Below are 23951 nucleotides of genomic sequence, written 5' to 3' on the forward strand. Positions count from 1 at the left end.
AGCTAGAATTATGTCATTTTCAGGAAAATGGATAGAACCATTTAGAGACCATTGTGCAAACCAAGACTAGCCAGTTAGAGAAAGTAAAGGCTCATATTTTTTCTCTTATGTGGAACCTAAGGAGAAATTTGGATATGAGAGGGTCTCCAGATAAAGGAGAAAGGATGGAGGAGATCTAGAGGAAGTAGTTGGTGGTGATGGAGGGTACTTGATGAAGGAAACACTTCAATTGATACTATGTACATAAGCAAAATTATGCAAATCTCAATATTGTGTAAAGGGAGAGGGAGGGAGTGGAGTGGGATCCTGGGGAAAGCTCATCAAGTGTTGTGTGCATGTATGACCTTAGTACCACTCTGAACTTTATTATGATGTATGATTATAATGCACCAATGAAAGTATATTAAAATAATACATGAGGCTGGAGGCATGAGCCGCACACCAAACCTTAGATCCTATATAAGTACTGTTGAACTGTTCTGGCTTTATTCTGAAGATAGCACAAACCAGGAATGGGTTTAAATAAGTAAGTCTAAACCAAATTTTTGGAAAGGTTCTTCTAAGATTCTCAAGGGAGAATAGAGTGGGGAGGGTTGAGCATGTACATAGGAGGCAAGGTAGGAAAGTGTAGCACAGCTATCTATGTATCTAGAAGAGTTAAGGCAGATTCCACTTCCTACTTGGTGTTCAGAAGGGACCTTCTTTAGGTGAGATTCGGGAATGATTTGAGCCTATTATTGAAGGTTCAAGATCAAGGAGAATTTATGTGGGAAAAACCTAGCTTTCCTGCAACTCAACTGCAGTGTTTCTCTAGAGAAACCAATTAGCACAAAACATCACCAAATGTACCAAGAGTTTCCATAGACTTGGATAACTATTTGCCCAGTTGAAGGAAATTACTTTGGCAGGGATGATGGATGCAGCTCCAATACCCAAGGACTGATTCCTTTGTTAGACATTTGTGCACCTCTTCATAGCCCTACCCTTGTCTCTCCACCCTTTGGGGCAATGCCTGCTCTTCTGCCTGCATAGGGACACTGGGTGTAAGTGCAGGAAAATAATCCTCCAAGGAGCTTCCTTCTCTGGTTCAGGGACTGGCATTGTACACAGAGGGTTAAACTTGAGACTGTTTCTTTCTGTGTCCATCCAGCGGATATTTGTCATCCAATTGTCTGTGCAGGCCCCCTGCTTTCTTCCATTTGAGTAGATGTTATTTTCTTTGTATCATAAACTCCTAAAATACAGGGAGTAAGGAATATCTTTTGTTCTGACACATGAACATTGCATCTCTACAGGCATATAAGCACAATAAATAAATGTGTAATGGTGAACATGGTGATGTAGACATGTATTTGTCTACTTAGAAAATAATACTGAAGTGAGAGGACCACTATATCTCCACACAGGACTGCAAATCTCAGTGCCTCCCTGCTCCAGAGAGGTCTTCCTACTCTTCACTACAATGCATACTCTTACCCTCATTATAACCAGAGAGTAGGTTAAGGCACACAATCTCCTTCCCATTTGATACATAGGAAAAGTGAGTCATAGAAAAACTGGGGATGTCAACTTGTCTCAGCAGATTAGATATTGAAACAAGGACCCGGGGACCTGGACTGCATGAAAATTAGGCCAATAATCCTGGGCTTGGTTGCTGCCTCTCTTAAAAATGAACATGCAGGCTGAGGTGATATCAGATAAAATATACTAATGCACAGCAGCTTCCAGATGGCAGAAATCTTGTTAAAATCTGAGTAACACCCAGCGCATTGTCAAGCTTGCAGAATGTTCATTATGAAATCTCTCTTTAGAATCCACTAGCCAGAAAGTTCTGTTATTTTACCTTGGATTAAGAAATCAGAAGATGCAGGCTCTCATCCCAATCCTTTTCAAGTAAATGGCTAAATACCTTTAGGCTTATGAACAAAACAGCTGCATAGACTTAACCTCCTCAGGTTCTTTATTGGTAGGTTTTCTCTCAGGACCCTCCAAGCACCAGATTCATATTCATATGTAAAATTTTCACCATAAACACTACTTCTGTAAGACCTTTCCTAAGCCATTAGAATAGGCTAGTTTTCCTTTCTGTGCAATACTTTACTATGGGTATAGTATCCTACTTTGAAAAATGTCACATTTTCATTATAATCCTGTCTTTTGGCTTGTTTTCTACATAAATAGAGCATGTCTGTGTCTGTCTTGTTGTCTCTGTATTTAATCCCCCAGATGTTCAACAAAATGCATACCACATAGTAGATAATAAACAGGTAACTCTCAGCCGGGCGTGGTAGCACACGCTTGTAATCCCAGCATTTGAGAGTCTGAGACAGGAAGATCTCGGTTCATGGACAGCCTCAGCTACTTAATGAGGCCCTTTGCAACTCAGTGAGACCCTGTTTCAAAATAAAGAATCAAAATAAGGCTGAGGGTGTAGCTCAGAGGTAGAATGCCTCTGGGTTCCATCCCCAGTACTGCAAAAAAATAAAAAATAAAGATAAACAGGTAACTCTCAATGCACCTCAGTTTATCCATATCACGGAGTAGAAAGGCTGTTCAATATGCCTAAAGAATCTGTAGGGATGAGCCATCAGTGTCCCTTACACACAGCTCTGCTTGTTACCCTTAACTTCATCCTGTCTTTATAAGAAAATATCTGAGATACCTGAATAAGATCAAGTATATTTCGAAAGAGAAAAGTGTCCCAAGGTAAGAGAACCTCAGTGTTCCATGTTTCTGGCAATGACTGGCTTTCCTATCCTCATTGTCTTTTCTGTCTTGTATGTTCTTCTGTCACTTCCAAAAATGATTTCCATCCTTTAATTTGGTCTTCCCAGGTAACTCAAAAAGCAGCTTCCTCTACAGCCAGGAGTGTACCCCCCAGTCTACCATGTTGGAGCCTCTGGGAGCCGATTTTAGCCTTTCTTCTTGGACCATTTTCTTTGACACATGGAGCTCCACTCGTATCAGGCCAGATTCTGCTCTGGGATATGCTCCTGTCCACGTAGTAGCTATAGGCACCATTGTCTTCCTAGGATGAGCATTCTCCACCTGCTCTTGATTTATCCACAAGTATTTTTCATTCAAGGGGAGCTCAGGGTTCACCCTTCATAAGATTTCCAAGCTACACACTCCTGTGCCCCACCCAACTCTTGCAATGCTCCAGTGTCCCTCTTAATTTTTATTTATTTATTTATTTATTTATTTATTTATTTATGGGTCTGGGGATGGAACCCAGGAGCATTTGACTTCCAAGCTACAGCCCCTGCTGCCCTATTTTTATTCTTTATTTTTTGAAACAGGGTCTCACTAAGTTACGGACTGCCTCACTAAGTAGCTGAGGATGTCCTCGAACCACGATCCTCCCGTCTCAGCCTCCGGAATGCTGGAATTACAAGCGTGCGCCACCACGCCCAGCTCTGTGTCCCTTTTAAGTATGGAAGCATGGCTCCCTCTGCTCCTGTTCCTGACTTTAGGTTCCATGAAGCCATGGCCCCCCAAACCATAAAGGCAGTAAACGCCTACTCTGCTCCTGCCTGACTGTAGAGCAGCATACCTTTCAAGCATCTGCCTTTCTTTGCAGCTCTAAAATTTCTTCTACACCCTCACCCTAAGGGGTTTACCTTCTAATCACAAAGCCTCTTTAATAATCACAAGTAGGACTGTTTCTTTTGGATTCTGAGAAGAATATTAGTGTCCTGCTAACTTATTAGAGAAGCAGTTCTAGAACAGGACACAAGAGTGAAAGAAGTGGGCAAGGCCAGAAGCTCAGTAGAGGTGACTTTTTAGACTCATGAGGGTGGCTAGGGCCTGACTACTCTCATGCAATCTTCACTGATGGCTGTCCCAGGGGTATGCAAACTCCAGGGCACTTGCAACTCTGAATAAGAAGGTACAAAGCAGTGTGGCCTAAAGGCAAACCTGCAAAGTGAGTAGCCCACTATGCAGGCAGTTAGAAGCAGTAGGAAGAGAAACCTGGTGTGTAGTACAATGATGATAAAGGAGGCCCAAGGGAACTGAACTGAGTAACAACTATTTGTTATGCCATGCACAAGTGGACAAAGCCCATGGTATCAAAATACCAGAAGTCCAGACTGGACTTCCTACCTCCCTTCTGAAATGGCTCATGGCTTCAGGCTTCAAAGTCCCAAGGAGGGCCTGCACACCTGCTCTCTGCGGACCTGAGATGCCCTGGCCTGGAGACTTCTCTTCCTGCTTGTCTCTGTGGATGAACAATTAAGGCAAGAGCAACAGGGTATCCCTCTGTTGGGCGAAAACAAGTCTGATATTTCTTTCCATTTGTCTTAGGAGGGATACTGTTAGAGTTTCCTACAATCTTTTTACATAAGACAGAGAAAGCAAGAATTGAGGATGTGTGCCAACAGGTTTCTGCCTCTCCACATCTCCAGGTCCTGCCTGCTGCTCCTTCATAGAGCCTGCTTCTGAGTAGAAAGCTCAGGACAGGATGTGTGAAGGCTTAGTCTGTCCTCTGTGGCCTCAAATAACAGACTGGTCAGACAGACCAGTGTTCCCCTGAGAGGCAGTTCTTCAACCAGCTTCCCAGGGTTGTTGATAAAGAGACCAAAAAGAAATTATGGAAATGATGTGGCCTTCCACCTAGGTATCCAGGAAGGGCTTCACAGCTGCAGCAGGCTGAGCAAAGAGATTTCCTTCACAGTGGGAGCTTTAGTCTTTCTGGGGAATACATGCCCCCTTCCTGCCCCTGGAGGTACCACATCACCTAAATTAACTATCTGGAGAGATCTAATTCGCTCTTCTGCTCTTAATGATTCTTGCATTGTCTTGTCTTAGTGAATTCAGGTTTTCCAGACCCTGGGGACTCCTTCTTCCTCACAGTCCACTGGGGAAAGGAGAGGCTGCTGCCAGCTTTACAGGACATGGATGGAGAAAGACAAGCCCTGGCTGCTCAGGGGCATACACCCATGTTGGTCTGTCCTTCTCTTTCGTCTCTGTCTCACACTCTCAGATTTCAGTGATAGTGCTTTATAACCAGACAGCTTCTCTCCTGGGAGGATGCCAGCCCACTTACCAACAAGTTTTTACCTAGGCCTCAGACAGTCACTGATATACTGTAGCACCACCAAAAATTAAAATAATGTGTAACCAAGATCACATAAGCAAGAGAGCAGGACTCCAACACAGGAGTCCCCTTTGCCACTCTAGAATTCTAGCTTTTATCAGCCTAATCTTCCTCGTTGTGCACTGTAGAGTTTGAAAAGCAGGCTGTTTCTTATTGAGCCGTGTATCAGTAAGATTGCTTTCTTTTTGTCCCATTCCACCCCCAAATAAGTTCATATGTGCACAGAGTCCTACCTATGCAATGTCATATTTGCACATGATCACACATGTACATAGTCACTGGGGTGAATACCACGTAGACTCTTCTGCATGTTGACAGGACTGCTTGGATAATAGGCTTCACCATTGTTGATGGAAAAAAAATATCACTTGCATTTGGTCTGAGTTGTGGTTTTTCTGTAGCACTTGGTCCCAGGTGTGATTTCAGTTTCCTAAGCTGAGGTTCTGGTTCTCTGTACCCTGGTGTTATTCATATGCTAAATATTGACGATGCTTAAGGGTGATAAGTGGTTGCTAGAGACAGGATTTAGGCCTGGGAGAGGGGCTTAAAGTACATCTCTGTGAAGTGTTAAAAATGGATCTGGTCTAGGCACTGGGGCCAGAAGTGAGGAACCCACTTGCTTCACAAGAGGACCATGTGCAAGTACCAGACTGACAGGCAGGTGCATTTTTCTTAGTCACACCAGGCTCTGGATACAGAAGGGACAGGGTGAGTTTCTAGTCCCTTTTCTAAAATAGCACAATGTGCTTGGTATACTGTCCATTTCATTTTGTCTGAGTGAGTCCTGGTTGACCCATTATCATAGTAAAACATAACTAGTTGGGACAACAATTAGTAATGTTTTCATTATATATACCCTTCCAGGCTGGGTCTAACTTGTTCAGGTGCTGGGTGTAGGCCCATCTTAAATGTGGGCTTTGTGCTAAACAGCTATTGAGGACTGGATGAGAGCCAGTGAATAAATGAAGGAGAGATTATTGATGGATGTGTTTCCCGAAATATAATTTCTTCTTCCCAGTCCCTTCCTTGCCAGGTAAGGCTGTCCATTGAAAAAGAAGAAGAAAAGCTTGGAGACATTTATAACTTTAGGTGATTTTTTGAGGTAGCCTTTGCAAAGTTCTTTATTTCAGTTCTTTTTCTTTAGGATGAAGTAAAAATTCTTCCACATGGTGCATTGTACAATCTGCCTCCAATAGTCAAGGTTCCTGCAGGAAAACTATATCATGCCCAGATTAGGTAACTTAAGAAGAATTGAATAAAGTGGTTATTTGCAAAAGTGCAGCCAAGTGTAGGAGAATCATAAGAAATAGCCAAGATCCCTTTGCTGGCAACAATAGTTAACATTTCTAGCCCTAAAGAGATAACCGGAGAAGACTGCAAGTCCCACCAGGGAGGCAGGCTCTCTGTAGAGGGCTATCAGCTGTGATCTTTGATGGAGGCACATTCCTTATGGAACCTATATTTATTACTCCAGTACCCCATCTCCTGTCTCTGCTCATTGAATGAACCCTGTGGAAAGCTGGAGCCCAGTGGTCTAATGATATGATCAATGGTGAGTCAGGTTCCCAGAAGTCACAACACGGGGCTCACTGGTTTTATCTCTCATCCCCCTCTCCTCTACCAAAGCCTTCTATTCCATACACTCCGCATCTGTATCCTTCCACAGACTTTGCAGTACTTTCCCCAGTATCTTTGTGCCTTGTTCATGCTTATCCCTCTGCTGGAACCACCATGTTCTTCCCTTTTTTCTTGAGCAGGTTTCCTCTACCTTCCTTGGCTCCCTTGACACTCACCAAGATTTACACTGACTAAAAGTAACCAGGAGTCTGTATGTGGGCCCAGGGGATTGAAAATGATTGGGTTCAGAAGTATTTCAAATTAAAAAAATTTTGGAATATTTACATATACATAATAAAATATCTGAGAGATGGGACCCACATTTGAACACAAAATTTATTCCTGCTTTATAAATACTTTATAAACTGAAAGTAACTTTGTATGATATTTTAAATATTTTTTTGCATGCAACAACACTTTATGGTGTATAATTTTCCACTTGCAGCATCATGGTGGCACTCAAAATGTTTCTGATTTTATAGTGTTAAAGATATCAGATATTTATATTAGAGATGTTCAAACTATATATGCATTTTTTTCTTCCCAGAGCTCCATGTATTATAAAAATATGAAGCAGGAACTTGCTGCTACCAATACATAACAGAATAAAGTGTGTTTGCAGAACACTCTTAAGGGATAAAATAAAATTACAGAGAAAAGGTAGTTCGAATACAAAATGACATTTAAACTTGGCCTTGGCAGAAGGATAGGAATTTGACTAAACACCAATAAGAAAGAGCATCCCAAATAAAGCATCAAGTCGCTGAATTCTGAGCGTGTTCAGGAAAGAGAGAAGTAGCCGAGTGTCCTAGTGCATGCCATATCTGAAGCAGTTTGTGGAGTGCGTAGGTGTACTCAGCATTCTTCAGAGAGACAGAGCCAATGAAGCCAGCTTTCCTTTATTTCTTCCTTCCTTCCTTTTTTTTTTTTTTTTTTTTTTTTTGGTCTCTCTAAACATTATAGGAATTGGCGCACACCTATAGTGTAAGCTTCAGCTGAAGTCTGAAGGTCTGAGAACCAGGGGAAACAAGGTCCAAGGGCAGAAGAAGGTGAATGTCTTAGCTCATAGGAAGAGTAAGAATTTGCCTTCTTCTGTCTTTTTATTCATTAGGATTTTCAGTAGATCGGATGATGCCAGCCTACTTTGGTGAGGGAGGATCTTCCTTACTTTGTCCACTGATACACATGCCATTCTCTTCTGGAAACAACATCACAGACACACCCAGAAATAGTGCTTTACTAACTACCAAATTGACATGTGAAATTAGTTATCAGAGAGGGTGGGTGGAGATTTTCAGACATCACACACTAAAGCCCAAGATCAAATGACAGATTGAGTTCAAAGGGAATTTCTACTGAAATCACCTTCAAGTACTTCTGAGATCTCCCCCCTAAGAACAGTCTTTCTCCACAAAGGAGTCAAGAAATAATAATCTATGTTCAAACTATTTTGCATATATGAAGGAAAAGAATGGAAAGGAAAATGTCCAGGTTGCCTGGCTTTTGCATACTTTTTCTTGGGGTTTTCTAGCAGGCAAGACATGCACTCACCTTGCTGAGATCATCTGTGGAACCTTCTTTGCTATGTGGATATATAATGGAGTTATTGAATAAAAAACTGGCATATGAGACCTAGCTGTGACTTATAAATAATGTATGACTATTGATCCATGCTGTTCTTCATTCAGGATTTGGATTAGTATATATTCTTTAAACTGGTACAAATCAAACTGCTATGCCATTCATTTTAGAAAAGTCATGGCCCATGTAACTCAGTGGAGGTTTTTGCTACAAAACTACTTTATTTGACTTGGGCAGGAAGAACAGAAAGGTAAGTGAGCTTTGGAGAACCTATCTGGAAGTCCATGAAGCAAAGCTGTCATGCTTTTACCAAAGACAGTAATGAAATAGAAAACGATTTCCTTTTTGTGCTGATTTCTACAAGTAGTGACCAGGTTTAGAGGAAGTTGTGGGCATTTGTGTTCTTAGTCACACATTGGCAGAGACAGAGTAATTATCCTCACAGCTTGGGCCTTTGCTAGATAGAGAACTTTTACTTATAATCTTTTGCTTTTTAGGAGTTTGTGAAACATGGGAGATTTTAATCAAATAATTAACTAGTGGACAGATACCTTTTGTGTCCTTTTTTTTAAAACTTTATACAATGTTCTATGGGAAACAAGAGAAAATAAGGCATGATCCTTGCCTTTCAAGATCTTACAATCAAGTCAGCAATCTAATACACATAATATAACTAGGATAAGGGAGTGATATGTGTGATAGATTATATAGCACTGTGAATTTTTAAGATTCCACAATATACAAAGCAATATATTTGTATCCATGGATCCATTTGATCATCCCATTAACTCTTATGCCGAAGAAAAAGTTATTTCCAGTAAAGATGAATTAAATGCAGTTGAGATCACCTGAGGTACCAAAGGCCACAAGAACAGAGGCAGAACTTTTATTCAGCAGCCAGTCTTCATACCTTTTCTCATCCCTCTTCCCAATCCTCTTTCTGACCACAACTGTCCACTAGCTCATGAAGTATAGGCTCACCCAGTGGTATGTGCTCTGTGTCTGTCCTCTAGACATTTCACTGTCATCACAAGTTTGCCCTCTGCTTCTATCCCAGGGATTGGCAATCGTGTTGCTATTTTCAAAATTAGGAAATATTTCATAGAACACAACTCTCTTCTTACATAGAGGCAATACATAAATGGTTAGGACATGTAAGTTCAGTGTACTGCTTTTGTCTCTATATAATCAAAACTAATTTTGTAAATATCAGCATTACTTTAGATTATTTTGTGTGTGTGTGTGTGTGTGTGTGTGTGTGTGTGTGTGTGTGTGGTGCTGGGGATGAAACTCAGGGGCATTCTACCTCCAAGCTACATACCCAGCCCTATTTATTTTTTATTTTTTATTTTGAAACAGGGTCTCACCAAGTTGCAGAAGGCCTCACTAGGTATTAGCTGAGGCTTGCCAGAAACCTGCAATCTTCCTCTCTCAGCCTCCCAAGTACTGGGATTACAAGCGTGTTCCACCATGCCCGGCTTAGTTTAGACCCTTATAAAACATTAGCTCCAGCCGGGCGTGGTGGCGCATGCTTGTAATCCCCGCGCTTGGGAGGCGGAGACAGGAGGATCACGCAGGTTCGAAGCCAGCCGCGCTGGCATAAGAGACCCTGTTTCAAAAATATAAAATAGGTCTGGGAGCGTAGCCCGGAGGTAGAAGGGCTTCCAGGAACCCCAGTACCACCTAAATAAATAAATAAATAAATAAATAAATAAATAAATAAAATAAAACATTAGCTCCCACATTTGTGAAACCTAAATAAATAGGGCATTAGTTGATATCTTAATTTTATTGTGTTGATGATGAAGTACACTGGCTTATTTGTTTCTCATTTTCCTACCTCATAAAAACAGATGTCGAAGATGCAGATGGGGTGAGTCCCAGTCCCCTGGATCTGAGTATGGGTATATTCTGAGCAATTCATCTTGGAACATTTTGCTCTGAAACTTGAGGTGGGGTGGGGCACAGGCCAAATGCTCAGAGTAACTAAACTTAGGGCCAGCTGGAGCATTTCAGTGTGATAAGAGGCGATTGTGACCAGGTGCTGTGAAGGATGGAAGCACTTATTTTGCTGTGGTCTCAAGCGTGCTGCCTTTCAAAGGCTGTTAAAGGGCCATTTGATAGAAGGAACGGTTGGATTGCACTGTCTGGATCCATTATTGCCTTCAGATCTTCAGGCAGGTGCGATTAAGAAAGGGCAAGCTTAGATTTTTCTTTCTTCAATAATCTTTCTCTTTATTACAACACTCTCTTTGCCTGTCTTTAGAAGTTCCAAACAGATAATTTTGCCCTATTTTTCTTCCAAATCCCATGTTCTTATCTCTCCCTTCAGCCCCTCTCTCTTTCCCCTCTCATCCAAATTCCAAAAGTAGCTGGGAGCCTGGAGTCAGTACTTTTATGGTTTTATTTTTGTAACACACAACCTGGGCTTGCTTAACCATTTTGTGCTGTTCCTTTCTATATAAAGCAATGTGAATGATAAAGCCACCATTCATCAGCAAGACATTAAGGATATAGAGGGCTACATTTTCAGAGCTTTGGGACAGTAGATACAGCTGCTAAAAATTAAAAGTATGAAGGGTTTCTCTACCATATTCCATTCTCCAGTATATGCCTAGGCATGTGTTAATGTGGCTGAATTCTCTTTTGGCCAAATATAAATGGAGATTTTCAGCACTGAAAAAAATGCATTCACATTAGACATAGGTGGGACATGCACAGAAGAATGGGCCTATTCTCTGGATGTTTCTAGATTGAACTTCTCCATAAAAGGCAAAAATGGACAAAAAGGCACACTAAGAAAGGCAGTGTTTCTGCATTAAAATATTAGACAAATGTTCCCCATCTGCAGGCTTTCTGTCTCTTTGTGTCTGGATTTGGCCAGGATGCTAAGTAGTCCTAGCCATGGCCTGTCCACTAAAGCCATGTGCGGGGCAGAGGGCTGCTGGATTGGTGATGATGGAAAAATTATTCACAGCAACACCAAAGCTGATGGCCATGGGCTAGAATTCTGGCATACAGAAGTAGCTGGTGGTCAGGTGTTAAAGTTAGTGTTGGGGGGAGCTGGGAGTTCCAGGGCCCACTCCAGAATCCTTAGGTGCATAAAAGCTGTTCTTCTATTATTTGCATATGAGTTGGGTGGAAAAGATGATGATGTGGGAGGTTAGTATCTCTCAAAATTGTAGTATATCTCAAGATTAAGAGACTTCTAAGGTTTGGTCTGAGCTCTGCCTACTCTTCCGTCTCCCATGTCTCTTCCTGGCCTGCATCTTGTTGACCTATGACTGCTTCCCTGGTATCTAAAATGTGGCCATCTTGGGCTTTGCTCACTTGTAAGGAATAGATGAGTGTGAAATTGTACTTACTTCTAGTTAATCATATATTTATTTGCCTTCTTAAATAAGGTGAAATACTATGGTGTGCTTTAGAAGAAATTTTGTAGAAGAATTATATTAAGAACAATATGTCTGAAAAGAGTAAATCTGTTGGCTGAATTTCCCAACACCAAATTATCGCCTGCTTCTCACCAACCAAAGCATTTGTTATGAGAGAACAATTATGCTCATTTTGACTTTTTAAAAAGTTTAACCTAGGAGAAATGTCTTCTCTGCATTGTTATGGAGACTGGATAAATGAGACAGATAGATGGGGGCAGGTATGAGGAGGTGACAGGAGTTGGCTGCCAAGTTACCTTTGTGATCCATCTCTGCAGAAACCAGTGTTAATTCCGTGGAGACTCAGCAAGACTGATATCCCGCAGTGACAGTTTGGACATCTAAACATGACCTTGGGTGTGCCCAAAACCGCAGCTGAAGCTGTGCCAGCTTTTCAGTAGTATATCACAGAGGCTGCATAGAGGTGCTGGTAATTGGCTGTGCTTGGAGCATTCGTGTATCTATACAGGAACCTTTTTTTCCCCCTGTAATGCAATGCAGCATGGTGGAAAGACTTCCATTTTAGTCTATTTCCAATAATTAGATGCTCATGAGGAAGCTCAAGACAGCCTTCCTGTGTTCTTCTTGAGGTTTGTGTGGCCCCGGTTATTGTGACCATCAACAACAGTTATTCATGCAGTTTAGAGTCTTATGGTCAGCATTTCCTGTACTGGAGACTTTTAACTGGTATCTAGTCAAATATTAGCTGGAAGGAGAAAAAAAAAAGATAACTAAGAGTCTGCTTCTGACTCCCCAGAACATAGTCATTACAAGAAAGTTCTCTCATGAAAAATAATGGGAAATTGTTTACAACAAGCATTATTTCCTAGGGCCCATTCATTCAGCTGCTGTTATTTCACCAGAAACCAGGTATCTAAATTCAAGGCTCTCAACATTTAGTCTTCAGACCAGGAGCATTGGTACTCCTTGGGGTTTCACAGGCCCCACCTTGGGACTGCTTTATCAGAAATCTAGGGGTAGAGACCTAGTCATGTCTGTTTTTTCCAGTTGTCAAGGTGATTATGATTCATGTTGATTTTGAGAACCACTCCTTTAGATGTTTTCTTTTGAAACACTACAAGGAAATTCAAGAACACTGAATTTGAGAAACAAAACAAAGAAACAATTGAGGTGAATGTGACCCAATACTAATGTGACTGTAGTCAACATAGATGTTTCTTAAACTTCTGAAATCTCATCTGCAAATTGGTAACAATAAGTAAACATAACCAAGTTTTTGTGATAATGCGACTGCATGCAGTGAGCTTAATAGTACTTAGTTTACAATAATATGTGTTCAATAAGCATTGGCCATGAATGTGGCCAATGGGACCTAGACAAAGAACAGAGCAATAACTGTTCCTAAGGTCTTCAATAGGTACATTACTGGTAAATCAAGCTATGGAGTGTATTATACTTCTTGAGAGATGTCAAACCTATGCGGTTCCAAATCTATGCTTCAAGCAAGACAGCCCCAGAAGAAAAATCATTGGATCTGGGAGGTATATAAGGAAAAGGTAGTGTTAGAAGCATTCTCCACTGGCTACCCTTCTATCTCGTTCACTCTCAGAGTGTATTCTGGGTATTATGAAAGCCTCAAAGAAGGCGTGGAGTACACTCTTGACCCATCCAAACTCTATGTGCATTGTAGTTACCTGCAGATCTTATTAAAATGCAGATTCCTATTCATTACCTCTGATGTGAGGCTTCAGATTCTGCATTTCAAACAAGGTCCCAGGTGATAGTGACATTGCTATTTGTTTAATCACACTTTTGCATAGCCAAGTGCTAGCTCCATGATTTGCAAGAGCTAAAGTATACACAGTTCATCTTTAGAAATAACCCAGCCGGGTGTTGTAGTGCACGCTTGTAATCTCAGAATTTGAGGGACTGAGACAGGAAGGTCATATGTTCGTAGACAACCTCAGCAACTTAGTGAGGCCTTTCACAACTTAGTGAGAATCTATTTCAAAATAAAAAAGGACAGAGAGAGAGAGAGAGAGAGAGAGAGAGAGAGAGAGAGAGAGAGAGAGAGAGAGAGAGAAATAGCTCAGGGACCAGTAGCACTTACATCACCTGAGAGCTTACTAAAGATGCAGAATCAGGTTCCATACCTCAGATATGCTGATTCAGCATCTACTTTTCAATAAGATCCCTGGAGAATTCATAAGTATAGACAAGTCTGTAGAACTTGTACCATTATTAATGGTAAGTTCTTATGCAAATGCTACAAATGATATCACCATTACTAATTCTTGAACAAATATATCTGCATTTTCTTTTTGTACCAGGCCCCATAAATTATGTAGGTGCCCCTAGGAACACTGTGCTATAACAGAGGCTTTCAAACTTTAGTGTCTATATGACCCAACTGAGCTATTGTTATAAATTTGTTTTTTTATGGCTTCTTAAAGATTCTGAATCAGTAGAAGGGGATGATAAAGGTTATACCCCTCTTATGTGATTCTAACATAAGTGGTACATACCTACTTTCTGAATTAGTCTCATGACCTTTCCTTGACTAGGTCTTCTATCATCTCCATGCTGTAGGACACAGTGATGCCAGTGAGACCCTGCATCTCTCCTGCATTGCCAGAAAATGCACTAAGCACAAAGCTTGCTGGACACTAGAGCAAAGGTGTTTCTGGTTGAGCATTTTTCTCCATAGGAGCTCTCAGAAAGGCATCCACCTGTACTTGAGTGGCCCTTCCATGGGATGTGACATTTAAACAAGTAAAGAGGAAAGGATGCACGGTACAGAATGTCTCAACTGAAGAGAGACTGGCTGCCTGGGGAAGCTAGAAATAGCAAGGGGGAAATGCTCAGTAGTAACTCTTAGATTATTTTTTATGTCACAGATCATTCTCAGAATTCGATAATCATAAAAACCCTCCCACTGAAAAAAGCAGCTTTTTTTTTTTTTTTAAGACCAACAATTAGAAAAACTGGGTGAATAATGGTCTGACTCATTGGTTTCCTAGCTCTCATTCTGGGCAAGATCCAGACCACTTGGACTCTAAAGTCCTGGTCTTTGAAGCAGAGAATAGGTGAGAGCATCGAACTCACAGGTTTACTGCAGGAATCAAATGAAACAGTATGAATATAAAAGTGCTTTGTACACTGCAAAAGAATGTATAAATTTGAGGCGCTATTATACATACTGCACAACATCGCTATTTCCAGCATTGTCGTTAGAATCAGGACACTGTGCTTGTGAATTTAGCCTGAGGCCATAGAGCATACCTGGTATATTGAGGGAGGGAAATAAATACAGACAGAAAGATATGATGACTTGGTGAGAGTCTCTGGAAAATTTTAAAATATAGAAAAGAGAAGGAAGCTACCACAATTTGAGGACTCCAGATGCAAAAATAAAAGAAAGGAAATCTATTTTTAAATGTGCAGTTTTGAGATTTGGGAAAATGCCTTTAGTCTAGCGATAATTGAACATTTCTTCCCCTGAGTATAATGAAGATAAATAGCAATGGTGGTGGTCCGTATTTAGTTTTGACTTCAGAAGCCTTCTGTTGGAATTTGCTATTCTGAGATGAGTGGAATGATAGTTAGTAGTTAAAAGCTGGGTTTCTGAACTAGCACACATTAACTGTGTAAATTGGAGACTTATTTCGTTTCTCTGTTCTACCAACAGAATACCCCACAAGGCTGTTATAAGTATTGAAGGACTTAGTATACCCCAAAAGCCTAGGCAGTCATGGGAGGGATTACAGTCATCCATTTACTGGAAACCCTTGAGTCAAAGGAAGTCCAAAAGAGCTGGAACGGCCCAGTTATTCTGACATGCAAAATGCCTCTAGATTATAACCAAGAACTTATTTGAAACAATGTTTTACTCAGATGTTTTTTTAAGCACCAAATTCCTCAGGACCTAGAAATCCAAGACAACCAATGTCCTGAGGCTATAATTCTCTGCCTCTGATTTCCAGAAAGTTCTACCCATGACAAATAAAAGAAAATCCATGTATGTTTACTGAAGGGAAGGGGGAAAGATAAGGAATGCTAGGAGACATCTTAGCCTTGCTATGAAGACTCCACTCCGATAGCTCTTGATTCCTCTGAAGTCCTTTGACTTGCCTGTCTGGTTTTTATCTTCAGGTGCACAATTGACAACCGGGTCACCCGGGTAGCCTGGCTAAACCGCAGCACCATCCTCTATGCTGGGAATGATAAGTGGTGCCTGGATCCTCGTGTGGTCCTCCTGAGCAACACCCAAACCCAGTACAGCATCGAGATCCAGAATGTGGATGTATATGACGAAGGCCCATACACCTGCTCCGTGCAGACAGACAACCACCCAAAGACCTCAAGGGTCCACCTCATTGTACAAGGTAGGTGAGACTTGGCTAGAAGGTCTGGAGAACTGAGAACCTGTTTTAATGACTTCTCCCATGATCTTTAGTGAACACATGTTTGCTCTGTCCATTGAAGAAACCTTTCTGGTTATCATTTTGCTATTAGAAACTGAATTTTTCAACAATTTCCACACTAAGTAGAAGTGACTTTTTAATTATTATTCCAAAAATATATCATTTTAGAAAATAATTTTTAATTGTTGCTTTTCTTGACTCTTTTTCTCCTAAGCATATGTTTAATGTTCCATCCCTCTCCAAGCTTGCTATAAGACCAGCATCTCTATGTTTCTTTGATGCTACACACAGGCCATGCCCTAGACCAGCTTTCAAACAAAACAGGAGCTCTGGGATCTTACCTCAAGTACATCCTTCCCAACCACCTCATCGTTTCCAGTTTGCTTTAATCTTCTCTCATCTCTCAGCCCTGGGTTTTGATTGCACACTTGTCCTGTAAACTTGTGTCAGATTTTCTGTTTGGTTGTTTGAGTTTTTGTTGTTGTTTGCTTAGCATGTCTGTGTCATATGCACACACATGTATATATGCCTGCACACACACACACACACACACACACACACACACACACACACACACACACCATGTTTTTCTCTAAATTTTACTCTCTGTTTCCCAGACATTGGGACTGATATTCACTTCTTCCCACAAGTCAGAACTGGTGTCACACCATTTAACATATGGATTGATTCTTACTTAATGAGTAAGAGCCTACAGTCACCCTGGGCTGCTTGCTGGCTAGGAGACCTTGATGAAGTTATGACTGTGCCTCACGAGTCCCTTTCTATTAATTAAAGCCAATGAGAGAAGCTGGGGTGAGGATTAAATTTTACATATAACACATACGAAACACCTAGGAGGTGGTGTGGCCCATAGGAGAGCTATTTACTCGTTAGCTATTATGCTATTGCATGTTCTTGTTTTCTTATTTTTTGTGTGATATTGGGGCTGGATCCCAGGGGAAGTCTACCTCTGAGATACATACCCGGCCCTATTTTTTATTCTTTATTTTGAAACAGTGTCTCACTGAGTTGTAAAGAGCCTCACTAAGTAACTGAGGCTGTCTGCAAACCAGGATTCACCTATCTCAGCCTTCCAAATGCTGGGATTATAAGCATGTGCTACCGCCCAGCTTTTCTTTTCTTTTTGAAATGCTTTTTTTAATTTTTAACTTTTTTCCTGATTTTTAGTACTTTTATTGTTGCATTGTAATTCTAAAGCACAGTGCGATTCAAAGTAATGCAAACATAACTTGTACTTAGCACTTGATATATTTCCTTCGTCGTTCCCACTTCACTCCTTCTCCGTACATGTTAGCGAGATTGGGAGTGATACCTTCATGTATAGACATAACATTATTTGAACTGTTTCATTTCTCATGCCTTATTTTTTCTTCTCCCTACCTTTCTCCTCCAATCACCTCCAACTATTCTACTGGTCTATCTCCTAATTTAACTTAAGTTTAACTCCTATTTTAACTCTTTTTTTGTTTTTTTTTTTTTCTTTATTTTCCACATATGAGAGAAAACATATGACCCTTGACTTTCTGAGACTTGCTGATCACATTTAGCATAATATTCTCTAGTTCTATCCATTTATTGGTAAGTGACATAATTATGTTCTTCTTTGTGGCTGAGTAATATACCAACATGTATATAATTATATACCTTTTAATGGACACACTTAGGTTGGTTTTATAATTTGGATACTGTAAATTGTGGTGCTATAAACATAGGTATGTATATATCACTATAGTATTCTAACATTATTGCTTTTAGAAAGACACTAAGGAATGGTATACCTGAGTCATATGATGGTTGCATTCTTGTCTTTTGAGGTATCTCCACACTCATCTCCATAGTGGTTGTTCTAATTTACAATCCCACAACTTTTACAGTGAATTAAAAAACATTTTATTACCTCTGAAGTTATAGCCACCAAGCAATGAAATGCTAGCTGCTCTGTTAGAGTTTCTTTTCCAACCTGATTCCAGGTTCTCTTTATCCAGCTAAATGGCAGGTGCAGGGCCAGAACTTCTCTCCTGGAGGCCCCCACTGCCAGCATTTTCTGTCAGCATGCCTGAAAAAGGATAGAGAGTCCTGGGATGATCAGGAGGAAAAAATGGGAGAGTGTGGCTTGAGAAGGAAAAACTCAATGAACTGAAATGATTGAGGGAAAGTAGCTGTGAGAAGGAGAAAAAGTCAAAACTTGAATTGTGAATCAAAACTGGGAAGAGCAAGATAGGGTGAGCAGTAGTGAGAAGACGACGTGCTAGAAGGAGAGGAGCATCAGGCCTGGCTTGGGCAGAGATGAGAACAGTGGCTCTGTGGAAGCACCTAACCCTGGGTCAGAGTGTGGGCACCAAGCCTTTGTTGCTTTGTCCTTTTATTCTTTTGTCACCAGAGGAAATTATGATGTTGTGCTTTTTTTATTGGTTCTATAAGTAAATTTTTTCTACAAACTGCCTCATGCCATTGGCAGTTTTAAATAGAATTTCATAGAAGGTATCAGAGTACATTATAAATAGCAGAGTAGGAGCCACTACGTGAGATTTTTGTTTGAGTATGCATATGTTTTTGATGCAAAATACATTTTTATTGTAGGTATATAGACAAAATACAGATTCACCATTCTGTGGGAAGCTTTGGCAAGTGCTGCACTGACACAACACATTCTATAATATACGCTAGGCAGTGATTCTGCAGTCCTTCCTAGAGCAGAATATCTAGCAGTAACAATGAAAGCCTAGGAATTGTGCTCAGACATGTGCTTTAGAAAGCAGTATTACTTTGTGGAATTGGGAAATGAAAAGACCATGAAAATTGCTGAAGTCCTCTTTAAATAATAATAATAATAAAACTGGCCAGGCGTGGTGGCACACGCTTGTAATCCCAGCGTTTGGGAGGCTGAGACAGGAGGATTGTGCAGGTTCAAAGCCAGCCTCAGCTACTTAGTGAGGCTCTCAGCAACTTAGTGAGACCCTGTTTCCAAATAAAGTATAAAAATAGGTTTGGGAGTATAGCCCAGAGGTAGAAAAGCCCCTGGGTTCCACCCCCAGTACCACCAAATAAGTAAATAAATAAATAAATAAATAAACTATATTTTTGTCACTTTTGTTCCTTAGGTCACCCTCCGCACACACCCATACAATGCTTCTCTACAGTGTCTTAAGCAATTTAATCATTTAATAAATGCTATTAAAGCAAATGGCTAGAATTATAGAGAAAAGATCCTATATGACTCCAAGAGAGACTTTTAAGTCCCTAAAAGGTAGGATGCTGGGAGGGGTGAGAGGATATAGTCTATATCCTTACTCACGTCCAAGCTAATGGAAAATGTCTAATCCACAGCTAGGTGTTTACATCTGTGACTTGGCTAGGTGCCCTCTTAGCATGACACACCACCTCAAGTATTGGAATCTCATCTTGGGCTAATTTTCAAATGCTGATGGGTATATTGATCTGGAAACAAGCTGGGTTAAAAAAGGCATTGGTCTTGTACACAGACTCAGCCCCAGCTAATCCATTGTCAATATGCCTGGACTGAGTGTTATCGACACTTTAATGAATAGAGGACCATAGTTTTTTCAGAGTCAACCTGTTCACTCCCCCTTTCAAAACAATCAGACAAACCAAATAGAACCAGAATCCTGTATTTATGTGTTGGAAATAATATATACTACCATTTAGGATTAAAAACTGAAATATATTTATCTTGGAATTCTATTAACAGTCGCTGTAATTCCACTAGCAGAAGCTGACTGGGTGGGCTTAAGTTGCTTTTTAAACCTGAACAGAATATTGCTAAAATGCAATTCAGACATATTAAGTTTTCAAAATGGTATTATGATCATTTTAAAAGAAACAAAAATAGCAGCAACAAGAACTAATATTCTATTATGTATATATGTATGAATTTTTAGTCAACATCATATATAAATAAACCCATACAAAAAGAAGGTAATAGCATTCTCACAGTATCATGTAGATGTACTTAGGGTCTAGGAGTATGACTATCAAATATCCCATCTACCCCACTAGGTCTCCGCATTAAATTGACTCAGTTTGTTTAGTGCTTATAGACAGCCATGACACAGTCTTTGCATCTGCCTAAGGAGCTGACCCATAGCCCTTTGTACATGAACTCATTCATTTATTTATGTAGTAGATAATCACTGAGAAATGGCTCTGGCATATAGTACTCTGGCTAAGCACTTAACACATAAGGAGGAATAAAAATCTTCCCTTGAAAAGTTAGTTCACCTTTGTTTGAAGGAGAGGCCCTTGTGTAACATTTGGCCAATCATCTTTAAGAATTTAAATTCTGGGAGTATAGGTGCTGTTGGCCAAATTTCTACTCCAAACGCTTCTATAAAGAGTTGAATTGTGGATCCTCTTATCTCTATGTTATCTCATTAGACACTTTAAAGCATTTGGAAATGACCTATATAAAAATCAGACTCTTTCATTTATGAGGTAGTCAAACTCCTCCGTGCTGCTAAATACTGATCCACCAGCTCAAACACTTGTGAGAGGGGCTGGGCTGTGTGGGGTTCCCTGCCTCGTGTCTCCCAGAAATTGGGCAGTATGCATCTTCAGTCCTTCCAACTCTAAGATGTGCTTGCCTGGTAGGAAGTTTTAGGTTTTGTGCTTTGTTCTCTGAGATATTTTAAAAATCTACTGATAGCATTTTCTCTCTTTGTAGCTAAAGAAAAACATTTTCAGTTGCTTATATTAGTATATTTATCTTTCATTCGGTTTTCCTATTGTAGACTCTGTTTTAATTTTTTTTTTCATTTTAAAGTAGCTTTGGATTTGCCTAAACTCTTCTAAACCATTTCACTTTCCCTTGATGATGGACATGGGCTTAGTTTACAAAGCAGGATTGGGCAAGTGTTTGAAATGTTAGATGGGTCAGTTTGGCCTCCGCTAATGTAAGAGTCCTTACCTGTTGTAGGCAATGAGCAATCTAAGAAGTTGGAGGGACAACTATTGAGAACCATGGAGAATATTAGACAGAGTAAGGGTACATATGAAACCTTATTGGTTTAAGGGTCAGATTCCAAGGAGGAATTGTAGAAGGAGAGTTCAACCTTGCTGACTGTGGATGCCAACCTGAAGGAAGATGGGGATAATGCCTCTAAACTGTACCATGTTAAGTTGAATCAGGGAGCAAGAACAGTCTTTCAGCCAGAGACATAGCCCAGGCCATCACACAGGTAAATGTCCCACTGGGCAAACTAGGAACAAGGGCCATCACTGGGGAGGAGCATGGCCTGGGAAACAGTGTGAAAGGGATGTAGAAGAGAAGATAGCAGGAAGGGGAAGATTGAAAAGATAACTGAGCTGAGGTAGTGGCATTTGTTTGTAGCCCCAGTACTAGGGAAGCTGATTTAGAAGAATCAAGGTTCAAGGCCAGTCTGTACAACTTAGCAAGATCCTATTTCAAAATCAAAAAAGGCTCTTTGGTAGATCACCTCCACCCGGTTCAATTGTCAGTACCTCAAAAAACAAACAAAAAAAAAAAACAAAAAAAAAAAAAGAAAGAAGATAACTGAGCAAAGTAGCTACCTGTCACAGTGACTACTTGAAAATAAATTAGCAAAAATCAAGAAAAATTAGAGAGTTACATTTTAAATCACACAAACTATATTTTCTGTGCTTTAGAAGCCTTATGCAACCCGTGCTACCACTTTGGACAGTGCATATACCAGAACATTATATGATTGCCAACATAGAAAGTTGTATTGGACAATACTATCAGTAGCTTGTAGTAGGGTCCACCAGGTATTAAAACTAGACTAGTTCTCCAGAATTTGAAGATGAGTAATGGTGTGGAAAAAGAAAATGGAATTTTGGAGAGAGGATAGAAATTAGAAAAGAAGAATATCTTTATAAAGCAAAATAGAATTATTGAAGAAGATTAAAAAAAACCCAGTGACTTTCTTAAGGTAGGAAAAAAAAAGAAAGTTTAGTGTCCAAAGATAGATTTGAAGGAGTTAGGAAAAGCTTGGGGGCTGGTTGAGGGAGAAAGAAGAGAGGAACTCACCCATAAAATTTCCACCTTGGATCACTGTGGAAGGCTGACACGTGTACATCCTCAGCATCACATGATAAAATAGGTTTCTCAGTAGAGGTAGTTGTGTTCAGATACTTAGACTTTTGGACTTGGAGATGCCTTGAATACATCAATCAAAATGTGAAAAACAAGAAAATAATACATAAAGAATTGCGTACCCAGCTAGGCAGCCAGTATGTAATCTTTTAGACTTGAGTGAAAGGGATCCAGATCTACGATTTATTAAAATATGAATTTAATGATTTGAATTCCTTTAACCTTGGGAGTTTTCTGCTTTATCAGTACAATTAATAAGTGACTGCTTCTAGATTCCAGCTGGATATTTCAGGGCTTTCATCCTCTTGATCTTCCGCCCAACCAAGGTTTTTTATGCCTAAATTAGCCATCTTCCTTTCTTTATTGTTTTCCTGAAAGGATTCAGATTTTGGAAAATACAGGTTGGATAAAATGCTTAGTGGGACCAAGCCATTTTTTAGATTTAGTATAGCTTGAGAAGACATCTGTATAGCCCTGTTTTTGCTTCCAAGAATCTGTGAACATTGATATAGCAAAACCCTGCTATGGGTCTCTGCAAAACTCAGAAAGAGGTCCTCCTTATTCATGCATGGAAAACTGAGTTCTGGGCCTTGACCTCTGTACCTGTAGGACTTTCAATCTCACTTAGACACACATTTGCATGATAGAGAACAGCAGACTGGCAGAGCTTATAAAAACAGAGATATTAAAGTAATCATATTTTTTTTAAAAGCTTTTGGCCTCTTTATCAATTTCTCAGGCCCTATCTAGGTCTTCCTTTTGTCACTGGAGCATCTAATCACCCCCTCCTTTTTGTTTGGTGAAAATGAGTTTTCCTATTTCTTCTGAGGCAGAATTAATCTGAAAATCCCTGCTATTGTTTGATAGTTAATTACCTGCCTTTGGAGTCAAGCAGCTCTGAAGCTCAGGTGAAAGGGGAAAAAACACTAATGTCTTCAGAATTGTACCAGAATGAGGAAAAAAGCCAGGACATTGACATCCATTCCTTGTGTTAGTTCAATTCCAGAGAGAAAGGGACTAAGCTCCTAGGCAGGATACTTGCAAGCCATATAGCTTTGGCCACATCTGTCCTTCATTTACCTTTTATTTCTCCCTCCTCTTACCTCTCTCCTATTACCTGTCTGATACACAATCATGTTGCCTCCAAATCTTGAATAATTAATTGACCTTGTCAAACTGAACTCATTATTATGATTAAGGGAACAGGAACAATAACTTTTTACTTCTAAATACCCATGCACCATGGACTCACCCATACCTTAAATCTGAGCAAAAAGAAATTTGAATCACAAATATCAAAGGGAATATAGTGATTTAATCCTTAACTTTGAAAGCAAAGAGCAATGTCTCTCTGGATACATTGCTCAGAAGGCATCATGCCCTCCTGGCAGCACCAAGCTCCTGGAGAGCTGAGTAGACTTTACCTACAAATTCCATCCAAGCTGGCTGAGTCCATAGTCAGGGAAACATTACCATCCAATTCAGCATAGACAGAAGTCACCTTCTGGGAATGTCTGCATTTGCTAGGTCTCAATGGCCCTGTGTGGCAGACAGTGGGGCACACTTAAGTCCCAAATCGCTTCCCAATGACCTCTCTTCTTCCTGCCCCATTCAAGAAATAAATGAACGTGCACATTTGGTCTGATCATAAGACTCTGTGTCTAAATTTGGCAGAACTTTGAAAAAGTAGGGAAATTAAATTCCACTACAAAATTGAAATGCTC

At 40.2% G+C, this 23951-nt stretch overlaps 1 protein-coding gene across 6 annotated transcripts in view; it reads left to right on the forward strand.

Moving 5' to 3' along the window:
• The window catches only part of NTM (neurotrimin), a gene marked incomplete at both ends in the record, with an annotated part of 1054156 nt that overhangs the window by 832807 nt on the left and 197398 nt on the right, over nt 1-23951 (forward strand). For all 6 annotated transcript variants that reach the window (XM_080696432.1, XM_080696433.1, XM_080696434.1 and 3 more), the window contains one exon: nt 15844-16076. In XM_080696432.1, coding sequence (XP_080552558.1) covers nt 15844-16076 — 233 coding nt within the window. The remainder of the gene's footprint in view (nt 1-15843; nt 16077-23951) is intronic.

The sequence above is a fragment of the Muscardinus avellanarius genome, assembly GCF_963383645.1.
Source record: "Muscardinus avellanarius genome assembly, chromosome: 1".
Lineage (NCBI taxonomy): Eukaryota > Metazoa > Chordata > Mammalia > Rodentia > Gliridae > Muscardinus > Muscardinus avellanarius.